Source organism: Falco punctatus, assembly GCF_963210335.1.
Source record: "Falco punctatus genome assembly, chromosome: 4".
NCBI lineage: Eukaryota > Metazoa > Chordata > Aves > Falconiformes > Falconidae > Falco > Falco punctatus.
Window position 1 is genome coordinate 99,928,032 of NC_137583.1, and position 14,563 is coordinate 99,942,594.

The 14,563-nt window shown below is 37.7% G+C and overlaps 1 protein-coding gene across 1 annotated transcript in view; it reads right to left on the bottom strand.

Moving 5' to 3' along the window:
- The window catches only part of NEK11 (NIMA related kinase 11), a 111,481-nt gene that overhangs the window by 85,107 nt on the left and 11,811 nt on the right, over nt 1–14,563 (bottom strand). The window contains 3 exon segments of the mRNA XM_080383224.1: nt 4,499–4,561; nt 4,564–4,618; nt 9,595–9,760. Of these exon segments, the coding sequence (XP_080239350.1) occupies nt 4,499–4,561; nt 4,564–4,618; nt 9,595–9,760 (284 nt within the window).

A 14,563-nucleotide genomic window follows, 5' to 3' on the forward strand; every position in this document is an offset into this window, starting at 1 on the left:
ACTACTACTTTGTAGAACTATAACCATGGACTCTTTGAACCTAAAATTATCCTGGATATCTGTGATTTGAGTAACAGGTACCTTGAATTGTAAAAACTATCCAGAAAGCTTTCAGTAGCATATTATTTGAAAAAGAGATGAAGAGATGTTTGAAACTCACATTAGTTTGAATTGGAATGTAATGCTAATAAGCTTGCAACATATTGATGAAAATGTTATGGCCATTATTTGCATTACCAGTAACTATAAGATACTTTTACATATTAATATGACTAAGAAAAACTTTGGATGATTCTTTGGAACTTCCCACAACGATGTCTCTTCAATGCAAACCGCCTTACTCTGCCAGGATATATCAGAAGATAAACAAGTTACAAGCTGAAACCTTAACTGAAACAACTATTTTAATTCTGGTAAGAAATATTGAGCCTGCACTGTAAATCCAGTTTTAGAAAGAGCGTGACTTTTTAACGTAGCAAGAGAGACCTATAAAGGTAATATGAATTAACTGGGCTCCAGCAAAACTTACTCTAATTTGACAGTCAGTGAAGTGGTTATTGACATTTTGGGTAGAAATTAACACTTAGGGATAGTTTTGAATTTGGGCTATAAAGATACCCATTACCTATGTTCTAGAGTACCTGCTTGCTGTCTCATAGTCATAAAAAAAGGAGCACAAAGCACTGAGCAGTGGGCAGCCTCCTTGAATAAAGCTTTGTCTGCAACATACCAGCAAATGAAGCTGATTGAAGCTGAAGTAGTTTACCACTGTGAAATATCCAGCAATTAATGTCTCTTTCCCCTATCTGAAGAACTATTTAGAGAATAAAAGGTTCTGAGCAAGTCTGAATCCTGTACTAGGGATTCATGAAATCCAGATAAGGTACTTGGGTAAAGCCTTCTGTTCCGTAGACTGAAAGCAACAGATTTCTTTGCATACCTGTGTTAGCATATTGTCCATAAAGATTAGTAAAGTGATAGATAATGGTCAATCCATTTTTTACAGACCAAATGATCAAAAAAGGTCAGCTTGATTCAAATTGAGGTTAAATGAATCAACGGCCTCATTGCCTGATTGCTGTGGGATCAATTTTGTGCATTGATACGAATTCTGGTTACAAGTAAGCCAGAGACACTAGATCAGGGGTCCTCAAACTTTTTAAACAGGGGGCCGGTACGCAGATGAAGTGGCAGGCAGTCATCTGTGGCTGCTTGGTTTCCCCCCCCAACCCCTGGTGCGGGGGGGGGGTGGGGGGGTGGGTGAGTGGGTTCTGTAAATACCAGGGGCCGTATTGAGGACCCTGGGGGGGCGGATTGAGGACCCTGGGGGGCCATATGCGGCCCGCAGGCTGTAGTTTGAGGACCCCTGCACTAGATGATAGTTTTGTGCTAACGGTCTTCATCTAGGTAAGACCGCTGAACTACACTGTCTGTCCTGTACTTCTTTCTCAGGTTCCATCAATGACAGATGAACACTGAATCTATTTAATTCTAGATAATTTAGCTTTCAAGTTTAAAATAAAAAAAAAATCTTCCAATTATGCAAAATAGCCACTAGACAGGATAATGGCCACAAGATATTCATGCCCCCTTTGGGATTAATGAAGCATACAGATTAGATATTCCTGTGTTTTACCTATAATCACAGGAAAACAAAACAAAAAAAACCCCAAACCCCAAATAACCTGAGGCAGCAAAAAATGTCCTGTTAAAATAAGTTTCCTGCATAAGAGTTTTCAAAAAGTGCAGAAGTTCAACTAAAGCTGTGCAAGGACAACCAAAAGAATAGTCTATGTCTAAACCTAGACATAGTAATTTTTCCTGCTCTAGAATAAAAATTCTCATTCACAGCAGCTGAATTTTTTTAATGAATGGCATGAGGAAGTCCAACCCACACATAATGAACACTTCAAGCTTCTATTCTAGGGAAAAGTTTTTGCATTAGAACATAGTTCAAACATATTCCAGCTTTTTTCCCTACCAGTAAGGAAGAAATCATGTATGACTGTACATAAACAGAGGGTTGTTACTACGTTTCAGTAATTCAAATTCATTTCTGCAAGTAGTTCTAAATTATTTTAAGCCTAACATTTTCCACTTAAGCTACTGTTTGTCTCTGAGCTAGTAAGATAAAGATTACATTTTCTAATGTGCATACAGTCAAATAACACATTTTACAACACAGGAAATTCAAATAAAAACAAAACTGTCATGTCGTTTGTATGTATCTGGAGAGGTGCTATTAAATAGCTGTGATTCTAGAAAATCAAATATTGCTGCTTTCACTGGAGAATTAAATGACTCTTCAGGGAATCCAGTAATTTAATATACATATTTACCAAAGACATATGAGGTTGGTTTTTTTTATATATATTTATTGTAGAACAAGTAGAAGATGAGAAAAATAGAGAGACTAGACAAAAAGGACATATGGGAGAACAAGAGATAAAAGAGGCATGAAGAAATACAGAAAATGAAAAAAAATAATGACTTATTCAATAGAATAGTGCAGTTGAAAGGGACCTACAAAGATCATCTAGTTATTATTACGCTGCATTAGTCTGCACAATGCATCCTTTAAACACATACATAAAGGATTTCACCAAAAGTGGACTTCTCGGATTATCAAAGCTTTTAATGATAAATTGTTAAATTGGAATTCGAGAAGGGAAAAAAAAACCAAAAAACAACACTAGCTTAGTTAAACAGTCAGGATTTTTATTTCCATTTCCCTCTGTCCTTGCAGCCTGAGGTGAAGGTTGAAGAGCACAGAATCCCAAGAGAGCTCTCTTCTCTGTGCTCCTATTGCTGCTGTCGGTGGGGGCAGCACTTCATGTACAAGCCCCAGATTAATTGGCATTTAGGAACCAAAATGCTCTTCCATCCGCGACAGCAATTCACTCTGCCCTTTTCCCTCTACAGTCTGACACTGTAGGTACAAAAACTCATTAGGGATCTATCAGATTAGATCAAACAGATCCCACAAACTTCAGCTCAACTCAGAAATAGTTGTTCTTGGTGACAAATGGCTTTATCTACGACTCTGTTGCAACTCAAATTCAGGCAACCAAATTTGACCCAAGCCCTGCTGTGAAAGATGTCTGAAACAGCTACATCAGTTTGGTGTTTTCATCAAAATCTTGTTGTTTGAGCATTCATGCAGGATAGAAGGTTATGGACTCTAGTTTACATGCAGCTTGAAAAAAACTGAATTCTCATCTCCAGATTCTGGGTGTAACGCAGCCTTCGAATATAAACATCTTCTCCCCTGCTCCTTCCCCCCAGTCTGTATTAATTAATAATTTAGACCATTATTTTAGCCAGATGACCTCCCCAAAACATGCAGATGATTACAGACAAACATTCTTAGCCTCTTCTAAGACAGTCCCTTAAAGCAATGCCATTCTTATTTCTAAAAGTTCAATAGGAATAATAGTTCAAATAGTTCAGCTTGGCAGGATAAAAAATCTTGGGCTTTTGGGCTACAATGCTGTTTTGGAAAGTATTCTCTGTCTTGTTCGTTAACAACATTTCACAGCTGCCAACAGGCTAAAAGCAAGAGGGAGGAGCCAGAGAAAAGAAGATGCTGAAAGCCAGGTTAACTTCAACTGGATTACTTTCTGAAAAGCTACCAGGAAAGGAGCTTGGTATTCCCATTTGCTCAGCCATTCCTCCAGCTCTCAATGTGGGTGGCAGTGTGCTGGGCCTTCTCCTCCTGGCTCAGTACAGCACTCAGTCTCCCTCATACCACGCTAAATAGTCTCACCTACTTCAAAAGGTGACAGCGCTGGATGACGTGAGAAGGGAACTGGGCAGGGCTCATACACATGTCCAGTACACTGGCAACAAGGGAACTGTTCAAATTGCTGAAGTTAGCCTGCCTAAATTAGGTTGCAGGCAAGAACTACACCCATGGAGATAACCAGCTAGGTATTCAACTCTTATCTACCTCTGCTCCAAACCAAGTGTGATATCCACATGTCACTGTCTGGATGACCTGCGGTATTTTTTTAGGTTAATCTTTGATGTGCTGTTAGAAGTTATGTCTGTTTTCAAAGAACTTATGTATGTAACTTCACTTATTTTAGAGGGTGTACATCAAGCATATATATTGGATTCTTCACATTAAATATCTTCATGAGATCCTTTTGACTCCTCTTGAAAAAGCCGACTTTGTTATAATCTTTTAATCCATTTCCTTCTAACAATATTCAACTATTTCTATTGTGCTAAATTCTTCACTTGGCTCTTAGAAAAAGCATATCTAATGCTGAAAGACATCTACCACTGCTGCTAAAAGACAGACTAATACACGGTGTTCTTGCAGGATGGATAATTAATTACATTTTAGGTATATGACATACTACAGCAGTTTGGTGAACAGGACTTTATACCAGTACAAGACAATCCATATGGTTTTGTTTCTGTTTGAATATCTGCAACTAGTCAGTAAGCCTACTATTCCCCTCCCAAGCTAAATGCTCTCATTTTAAATGACTGTACCTTTCATGCATATAGTTGACTCCGAGTAACAACTGTATCAACCAGTCTATAATTGTCTTTGAGCGAACGTCTTCCCCGATTCTCTGTACTGTTGAATTCTAAAGTGTAGATCACCCTGAAAAAATATCACAATGTATTTGTACATTTAAAGTAAGTTCTTAAGATGTCTTCTCCTTCAAAGTACATGACTCCACTTTCTTAGACCTTCAGGCTCCCTATCACATAGTCTGTAAAACTGATGCTTACACATGAATTCTGAACTCTCCTAGCAGAAAAAGCATACACAACCGAGGATCAAAATGAGATCAAGCAGACTGGCTGCATAGAGAGAAAGTAGGTTGGTTTTCTCTTAGTGTTACACAATATCATTGACGTTTTCAACTGCTCTCACTTCATGTCACCCAACTTTAGACATGTGCATCTGAGCTGGTCACCTTAAACTCCCTTTAATGTTAACACAAAGAACAGGCATCTGTAGATGGCAGATGTAATTGCACTATAAGCTGTCTACCTTAGGAAGGGATGGATCATGTTGTAGAAATGCTGTTTCTCTGCGAAGGTTTATGATGACGGCCTGCATTGACTGGCTAATATGGAGACACCTAAATCTGCTCCAATCAGTCCAAGTAAGTTTATAAATTTGGGAAAAGCATTTCCACTTAAGTCAAACATTGCACATTCAAGAGACACTGTCATTTATTATGCTGAAATAACCATGTCAGCAAAGAAACCATGCTGTTTCCTTAAGAATTAAAATACAGTCTCTTTTAATTATGATAGTTTATACCTCTTCCAAACCCACTTTGCCAGAAACAGAGCAGAATTAAAGCTTCAACAATCTGTAGCATGTGTTATAATTAATACTTCATTAAAACTAAAATTGATCTTGAAGTAACACCAGAGATGGAGCAATATGACACACAGTAGACACTGAAAATAAAGCAGAATATACAGAAAAAGGCTACTTGATAACTTTAAGTCGGACATTTAGAAAAAACAGTTGAACAGCAGCGTGAGAAAAGTTTTTTGAGAAGACTTATATGAAAATTGTTCATTTTGCTAAAAACCAGACAGATGGTTGTCATCTGGTTGTTTATCTAGTTTAAAAAATAAATGGACTTTGTCTACAAGAATGCACCTTAGTGGCAAGCACTGTGCTGAGGTAACTAATCCCAGAGCAAAGGGACTGAGCCTCATTGTACTCCAGTGGCTAACTACCTTACATGAGCTCCAGAAATCATTACTTTTATGCTATAAATTCTGCATAAAATTAGAAGTTATGTGCCATACACAAGAAAACAGGTTAAACTGTACCACTGTTTCCTATCATCCTATGTACTGCTGACTCTCAAAATTTTATGATCTCTTCAGCATTTCTTGTTTTTGTTTCCAACACCACAGTGCTTCATACTGCTGCTGCAAAGTAAGTAGGTTCTGTCCTTCTAGATCCATACATTTCTGTCCTGTACTTCGACATTAATTTACAGTAATTTCTGTGGTCCCTGAGGTTCTAAGTTACAACATGCAAGATTGAGTGTGTTAAAAAAAAGAAAATATGTTTTGTCATGTATCAAAATGTGTTCCCTGACCATGTCCTGCAATCTTATAATTCAAATGTCTGAATCATCTCACTCACTAGGGAAGGGAATATGGCTTCAGCTCTCCATCTGCCTCCCCTGCTGCAACCCTGAGAGAAGCTCTTCTGGGAACTTGGACCTCTCAGCAGCTGCTTCCCTTTGCAACTCCAAATGTTCAACAGCTTCCCCCTGGTTGCTTGCAGCAGAGCAGAGGAAGGAAAAATAAAGTATTGCTGGGTACTCTGCTGCACGGTAACCAGATGGGCTGTGTCTGAGCATACTCACACACCTCAAAAATAATGACTCATCTATTCCAGACGGCTCCTCCAGACCATCCATCCAGAGCCAAATGTTGCAACAGCCCAGGACTCAGGGGCTGCTCAAACATGTGTCAGCTGGCTACTGGCTGCAAGGGACTATGTACTATCCATGTGATGACAGATGTCAAATGACAATCACCATTTCTCCCTGTCCAAATGTGTCCCCTCTCACAATCAGACATTGCCACTAGAAATGCAAAGAAAAGAAGTGTAGGCCCTACACAGTTAGGCTAGCAAATACTGCCTTAAGCTGGGGGTCGTTTCCTTCTAAAGGTCTAAGGAGAAGTAACTGTGTGGCTTTTTACCTTCAAGCACAGAAGACATGCCTCAGCGTCCTGTAAATAACTTAACCTTGATTTTATGTCTAAATAAGGAAAACAAACAAACAAATTTGCTGAAATACTGCTGCCATGAAACTCTGAAGAAGTTTGTTAATCCAATTTTGTGTTTTGGAAGGTCAGTATAATAAAGTTCATAAGGAATTTAACAAATTAAGTACATAGGGAGTTTCCAAGCTGCAGTTTCTATTTAAATATCAAGAGTATCAAACACACCAGTAATTTATTTAAAACAGCTTAGCATCTACAGCTGATAATGTGAACAGGCACTGACTACTTCAGTTATTCCTTTTGCTCAGATTTCCTTAACTCACATCATGGCTGAGACCACAGTGAAGAGACAGAAATAATTGTTTGGAGGAAAGTACAACTAGTTCTAGTTTATGATGTATTAAAATGATGCAACTTTGTAAAAACTGTACTTTATTGAAGTCTAATTTATGTTATAAAATGAAATCCAAGGTTCATGAAGGCATTTTTATTTGAAATCTGACTTCTCTGACAATGTTTATATTGCCTGTAAGATTGTGATTTGGGAAAATTGCCAAAGAAGATCAACAAGCAGATCAAAACAGAACACATAGACATCTTTTCTACAACTTTCAGTGAAATCAGTTACAATAAAAGACATCGGGTAAGCAGTGGAGACCAGCGTTCTCTTTTGTTCACAGGACAGGTATAGCACTGGGCAGGTGCATTGGAGACTCACTCTATGCTACTCATGCAAGAATGAACAAAGTACTGTGGCTATTAAGTATGCCACATTACTTTGGAGAAAATAGAATAAGGCTCAGAGGATAGTTCTGTTTTTCTGCCAACTTAATGCTTATTTTTTGTTTTGAGTCTGCCCAAGAGTACCAATTACTGCCAATTTGGTAATTACTCTATGCACCAGAAACCAAATGTACTAGACTTCCAAACAAGGTTCAGGTAGCAACACATTTTTCTCATTCTCAATTTATGCGCAATTTAAACAGGCATTTTTTTAGGTAAAAGGTCCAAATCCCACCACATACAAAGGCAGGTTATAGGTAAGTAAATATGACAGTATACCTTCTGGAAATACTCCCACTAAAACAGAAAAGAAAAATTATAGCACTATGTGAAACCTTGCTTTGTACTTTTTTTGTCTGAACATTTGATTAAATACATCATAACTACTTAAATGAAATGATACTACATAGTGTGTCATACATACATAGGAAAAAGTCAGAAGCATATCCCAGTGGATCAACTGTCATTCTGACCTGACCTTGCAGACTCAAAATGAAGATTCAGCTGCATAGCCAACGCATCCATTTCCTACTTCTTCATTTGCCTTGCTCTAACACATTCTCATGTGTTTAAGTATATGACTCCCAGACCCTAGGGTAACTCCACACTGAAATGTTTTCATACAGGGTATTTTATATTGCCTGAATTAAAAAAAATCCCAAGGGGTGCTGCAGCAGCTTGAGATTACTCTGTTGATTGATATTGTGCTCTTTTTTATTCACCTATAACTTTATTCCAGATTTTTTAAAAAAAAGGGGGGGGGGGGGGGGGAAGAGAGAGATTAACTGATCTCGTGTTTGCTGTTGGGCCACTTTCTACCACTAGCAGAGAGAAAATCTTAGTGTGTGGGAATATCTGGGCAGTTAGAATAATCCTTCAGTTCTGAGCTCTGAATTTCCACAGCGTTGGCAACACCAAATTTCCATCAAGCCCCAGCTGTCAGACATTCAAGGAATGATGCAAAGAGCTTCTGTATGGGTCAACAACATGTGAATAAATATTCAGATTGCATAACATAACATAAATTGAACATTTCAGATTTAATGTTCAAAAATCCCAGCAATAAATAGGCATTTAAGAATCATGTCATCAAAGAAAGCTTCTGGGGAAGTAGTGACTGGCAGGAATAGTAAATACTTCTTTAATTATTCACACCAAGCCAAATACTTGAAGAAATGAAGAAATTAGTTAATGCAAGCCTGATTTGTGGGCAGGTAACTTAGTATTCCAAGGTCATTAGCTTTCAAAGCATTTCAAATGTCTAGCAGAGCACAACTGAAGAGTGTGCTTTACAGTTTCATAAAAAGATCACTGTATATATGACAGATTGTTTTTTTTTTAAAGAGAGCACATCTATATTTAATATAAAGTAGGCACTTGTTTTACACAAACTCTTAAAAAGCTGGCTCAAATATGTTTAGATTCTTATTTTAAAGCCTTAAGAAAAATTTCAGCAATCTGTTTTTAAACCACATGCAGAGATAAAAAAAAAAAAAAGGCAAACATACTGCAGTATATCCTGCTTTAATATCTATTGTCTACCTCTACTACACTCTGGTCTTTGACTCATACTATTCTTTTCACTTCATAAAGCCAATGCTGTTCCCAAACTCATCATCTGTATGATCAGGCTTAAGCTTCTTGTAATCGCCTCCAAATCACAAGTGAGTTTTCACTTCCTCATTTATATCAGATTAAATATTGTGCCCCCATACTCCCAATCTCATCTTCTCTTACCTATCACTAGTACATATGTGGTACAGACTTTCTGAGTTCACCCATAGATCTGGTAAAGTGTCTGCATTTAAATCCTTCTTATAATACCAATTAGTGAATGAAATGAACTTGTGTTTAATATTACCTATTTCTTCTTCTCTGGTATGTCTGTCTATGAGCTATGAGTCTCATGTGAGCAGGTAACATTGCTTATTTGAAATACACCTAACAAGTAGCAGGTGACATCACAAGTAACAAAGAATAAAATTCAAACTAAAACCTAAAAAAACTGGGCTAGGCTTCTTTTAAGACCCTATGAATGCACACATTCTGTCAAATTTCTTCAAAGTAATCTACAAGTCTCACCTCATGGTATTCAGTGATAATACAAAAACTATCTCGCTCCACAAAGCTTGCATAAAATCTGACAATGGCTGGATGACCCAATTTGGAGAGTAGCTGTGCTTCCATATTTGCTTCAATTGTTTCATTAGGCTTTAGGTCTCCAATAGAGATTTCCTTTAGGACCTTTCTAGAGGAAAAAAAAATATTTATATTAATAAACCCAGAAAAATGTAAGATATAAAAATCACATAATGTTCAAAATCCCATCATAATTTCTTAAAATTAAAAATAACGACATTAACCAAGTATTTGGCAACAGGAACCAATCAGGCAAACATGGATAAGCAAAGAGAATGCATTAAAATGCAAATAAATATGCTAGGCACCATAGTGATTAAGCAACATTTTGAAACTTCTACTTTGAAGTATTTTTCCCACTAATTCCCTATTGCACTGCTTTCTTTATGATGTGTTTTCAGTGGTAGGGATTAGTGCATAATAATAAACATAAATAAGAAAAAATCAAATCTAAGTGACTTCAAACCCACTCAGAGCATATAGCTCAAGATTCATACATGAAATAAGGAGCACCAAGAAACTGGTTCTGCTGCTTCTGCCAAAGTCTCTCCATGAAGGCATGAGAAAAATCACACAGAAGGTAGTATTTCTGTGACTATTGTTCTGATGATAATATCAGGATGCCAATTCTTTTTCCAAAGATCAGCCTGCCCTTCACCTGAACACCTAAGTGAAAAGTGCAAATCTGGATTTGTGGTTGAAACCTAATTCTACTGTTTCAATGAACTCTACATTTTCCGTGCTTAACATTTGCTTTGAGAGGCCCTAAATCCTCTGAGAAAGACTGAAAAAAATAAAGGGATTTTTCATATTCTTCAACTTTAACATGTGAACATGCCATAGGACAATCTGTAGATCAGACCTCGCTCTAGACAGAATGTGGACCTGGAGAGTTTATTGTCAGCTTGTTCTGGAAAAAAGCCCTTTCTGCAGGGCACTTTAAGGAAGCGTATTTTGCTGAGATCTTCCTGATGAAATGTTTTTAAAAGGCACACATCACACAAAGGCATGCCATTTCTATCTCCTTCACCAGCCGCTGAAGAATGCGTTACTGATCTATGTCTGAAGGAGCCTTTTGAGACTATTAGAGAATATAATGGTATTTTACTGAAACAAAGTGATGAATTTCCAATAACTTTTGAATACATGGAATGACGGTTCCACACTGAAAGGTTGTCTTCACAGTGCTTTTAGTAATTTCCCTATTCAATACTACACAGTTGTAAGGTCACAGTAGGTAAATATGACAATGATAAAACTACAGTAATTCACTTGATCTAAGGAAAAAACCCTTGATTTCTCCGTAAGAAAATTTCTTCCTAAATCTCAACCACCAGTTTCTGACTAACAATGCATGAATTTTTATATAAACTTGCCTAATCCCCATCTGGCAGTGTGATGAAAAACACATGCCATTTAATTTGTCTGCAACTCTACAGACAAGTTTCATACCACAGAGACAGGTAACACCTACGCCAGTCTTGTCATCTCCAGTTGACATGGGGACATTACTCTTTCCTTCATATAGATCATGTCACAGAACTGACAAAACAGAATGAGTCTTTGTTAAACACCACTTAATAAAAGTTTCTGGTATACCCAAGGCAGCAATAAAAGCCTGATGTGTTAATACGTAGGGATAGCTTGTCATCTTAGTCACTCAGTGATTTTGGTGCTGTCATCAGCCATCAGACAAGACAGGTGTTTGTTTTTCTTATTTAAATTAATTCCCAGAAAAAGAAATCGGGAAAATCTATTTTTTGTAAATAAGGTATTGGTTTTCTGCTACACAATGGTAATTCATATCCAGAGTTGGAAGTCGTTTGCATCTAGAAAAAAAACTTTTGTCATGCAATCTAAGATTAAGTATATATGTAGATAAGGTTTGATTTTACTGCATTTAATATAAAGAATGTAACTAGACTTCATACCTTCTACAAAGCTTTTGATACCTACACTTAAAAATTAAAAATGCATGCTTAAATAACTCTGTTGATTAAATATTGACAAAGAAGTTTTGTCAGTCTCAGAAGTCTCACAGTGAAAACAGACGAGCCTCCAGATCTGAAGTGGCTCTTTTCTGATAACTTTAGGAGAAAAACAATGAAGCTAGAAGTCTTCAGTCAGAAATTCATCTATATAAATTAACTATACTTTTCAATACATAGAACACTTAAAGAGTGCTTAAATTCACTCTACCCCATTTTAGTGTTTACACAAGTAACTTATACCTGAACAGGGAGATAAAATGAGCAATTTCTGTGATTCACCTATTTCCTAAGAAAACTCAAATTAGACATCCCTGGTGATGCTAAATAGGCTGGTAGATCCATAACCTGATAGTCTGCCTATTAAAAAAAAAAAAAAAAAAAAAAGTAATCATAAGAAAAGAACACACTTTTCTTACCTAAACAATCCTGACAGCATTTGCCCTCTACTATGAAAATCCAGCTCTACACTTTGAAAGCGACAAAAAGTGTTTTCTGTTTATATGATCCAACCTGCATTTTAAGGTTGCCATATAATAAAGAATAAGTTATTGCTCGTATTTCAGCCATAGTGTATCATCTGCTGAAAACCTGCATTGAAGAGTTTAGAAGCAGAGTTAGGTAACACGAAGTATTTTAAACAAACCTTTTGAAGCATGCCACATGAACATTTATTATGGATATTGGGAATAACAGACCCTCCTGTTAAGATTTTGTCAAGACTCCATCTAAACTACACAGGTCTATCTGAAGCTTTTTTCATAAAACCCACCTCTATTTTTTCTGCCACTTAGGCTCAAGTATAAAGCAGGACTTAAAAGGTCCAAAACTATTTGCATGACCTAAGAGATCATAGGTTTAGGTGGCACAGACAGAAAAACAGGTAAAACCACTAAAATGTGGATGCCCTCCAAATACCAAATTAGCAAATATACTAAAAGAGATGTACCAGTTTAAATATATTTATTATAAATTCCATTTAATTTAGAATACAGACACATAAGCAGATCACAGAATCATTTAGGTTGGAAAAGACCTTTAAGATCATCAAGTCCAACTCAAACATAATGCTGCCAAGTTCACCGCTAACCCATGTCCCTAAACTAAAGAAAAGATAAAATGTCAGTGAGCACAACTAGAAAACTGTTACAGGAGTGCTAGCAGATACCTTAAATACAGAACGATAGCCTCCAGATGTTAACTGTGTGGGAAAAATGCCCTAACCATGCAATTTAATAGTGCAAAGACACTTCAAACTTTGTCTTGAACTGACTGTAACTGGAAGAGTCTTGCAGTGAATGCATTGACACCTTGGGAGTAAAAAGCGCTGGCTGTCACTGTTTACATCCATCGCGGAGGAAGCTGGGTCTGGTACAGGTAACAGCATCCATCGCCTCAGGGCAGAAAAATAACACAAGCGATAAGCCCACTCCCCAAAACACAGAAAGCAGCTGCCCTGTCTCTGCAGGGCCCATGCCTTGGCAAGCTCACAGACCTTCCCTGGGAACACCTTCTAGCTCAGGGGTCCTCAAACTTTTTGGACAGGGAGCCAGTGCACGGATGAAGTGGCAGGCAGTCATTTGCGGCTGCTTGGTTCCTCCCCCCAACCCACGGCGGGGGGTCTGTAAATACCGGGGGCCGGATTGAGGACCCTGGGGGGCCGTATCCGGCCCGCGGGCTGTAGTTTGAGGACCCCTGTTCTAGCTTATCATCACCAAAACCTTGCTGGCTTGCATTGTCAGGCTTTGAAATGCAGCCAGGCCAGCACACCACATCTGAAAGTGCAGTTATGTGGAGCAAATAGGGATAAATAGAGCAAGATTTAAAACAAGAGAAAAACAATCACGAAGGTGGAATTCTCCAGGATATGGACACACAGTGGGAATCCCTTTCTGAGCTTTACTAGTGACTGACAATATGCCACAGCAGTGTTTATCTCCGTCTATTTGCACTGATCTAAAATGTTTTACAACCCATCTGGTATTTGTTTACATTGATGACAAACTTTATTATTATATAATCTGGTTAATCGGATCAGCTGCAATTCTCAAAAGACTGCCCTTCTCAAAATGCACTGTTTACTGAGTAAACTGCAACATGAATTATTGACTAGGTACATTTGCTTGCTGGTAATGAAGTAAAAGAAATATAACTCTTTCAATGTGAGCTCTAATTAATGATGTCTTAAATTCTATTTATCAAACAGCAGAGAAGGTATGGTTCTACAAATGAGGGCCAAAATGAAGAAGAGGTGACAACCCTCATGCAGAAGTCCTGTCTGTACAACAGCTTCCACGTATTAATGGGAAATTCAGTAACAAGGACACCGTGTGCCTACAGACAAGATGAAGTCACCCATGACTACTGCTTCTCACAGTCAGTTGCTTTCTAGAATATTGCACAGTTGATGAGATTTGCAAGTTACAGCCAACAGAATAGTTCTAAAATCATAATTTTAGATCTGTGCTGATAACTTCCAGATTGAAAATATTACATTACTGGAATCTAATTTTTGATACATAGTCCTGCCTATCTCCAACTTACACTGTCCTTTCTGTACAGTTTACATCTGGGTATTACAGAGTTCCTTTGATTCTGACATTCCACTATGCATATGAGGTTCTCTTCATGTAAAGTAACTTGCCTGCCATCAGGCATTATGGCTTCCACACGTTTCCTTTTGTATCGCATTTCAATTCGGCACATCCATCTTTTATTTGCAATTAAGATACTTCACTGATTTTATATGGCACCCTGTTGCCTGGAAACTACTTCCCTGAATTAGGTTGGTCTTCTAGTCCATTGGAATTTTCATCTAATCCTTACCCATCATACATACAGCTATCCCATTACTAATAATCTCACCAGATTCCTCTGCCTGGTGTCAGTGACTAGCTTTCCCGCAGTTTACAGCTTAGTATGAA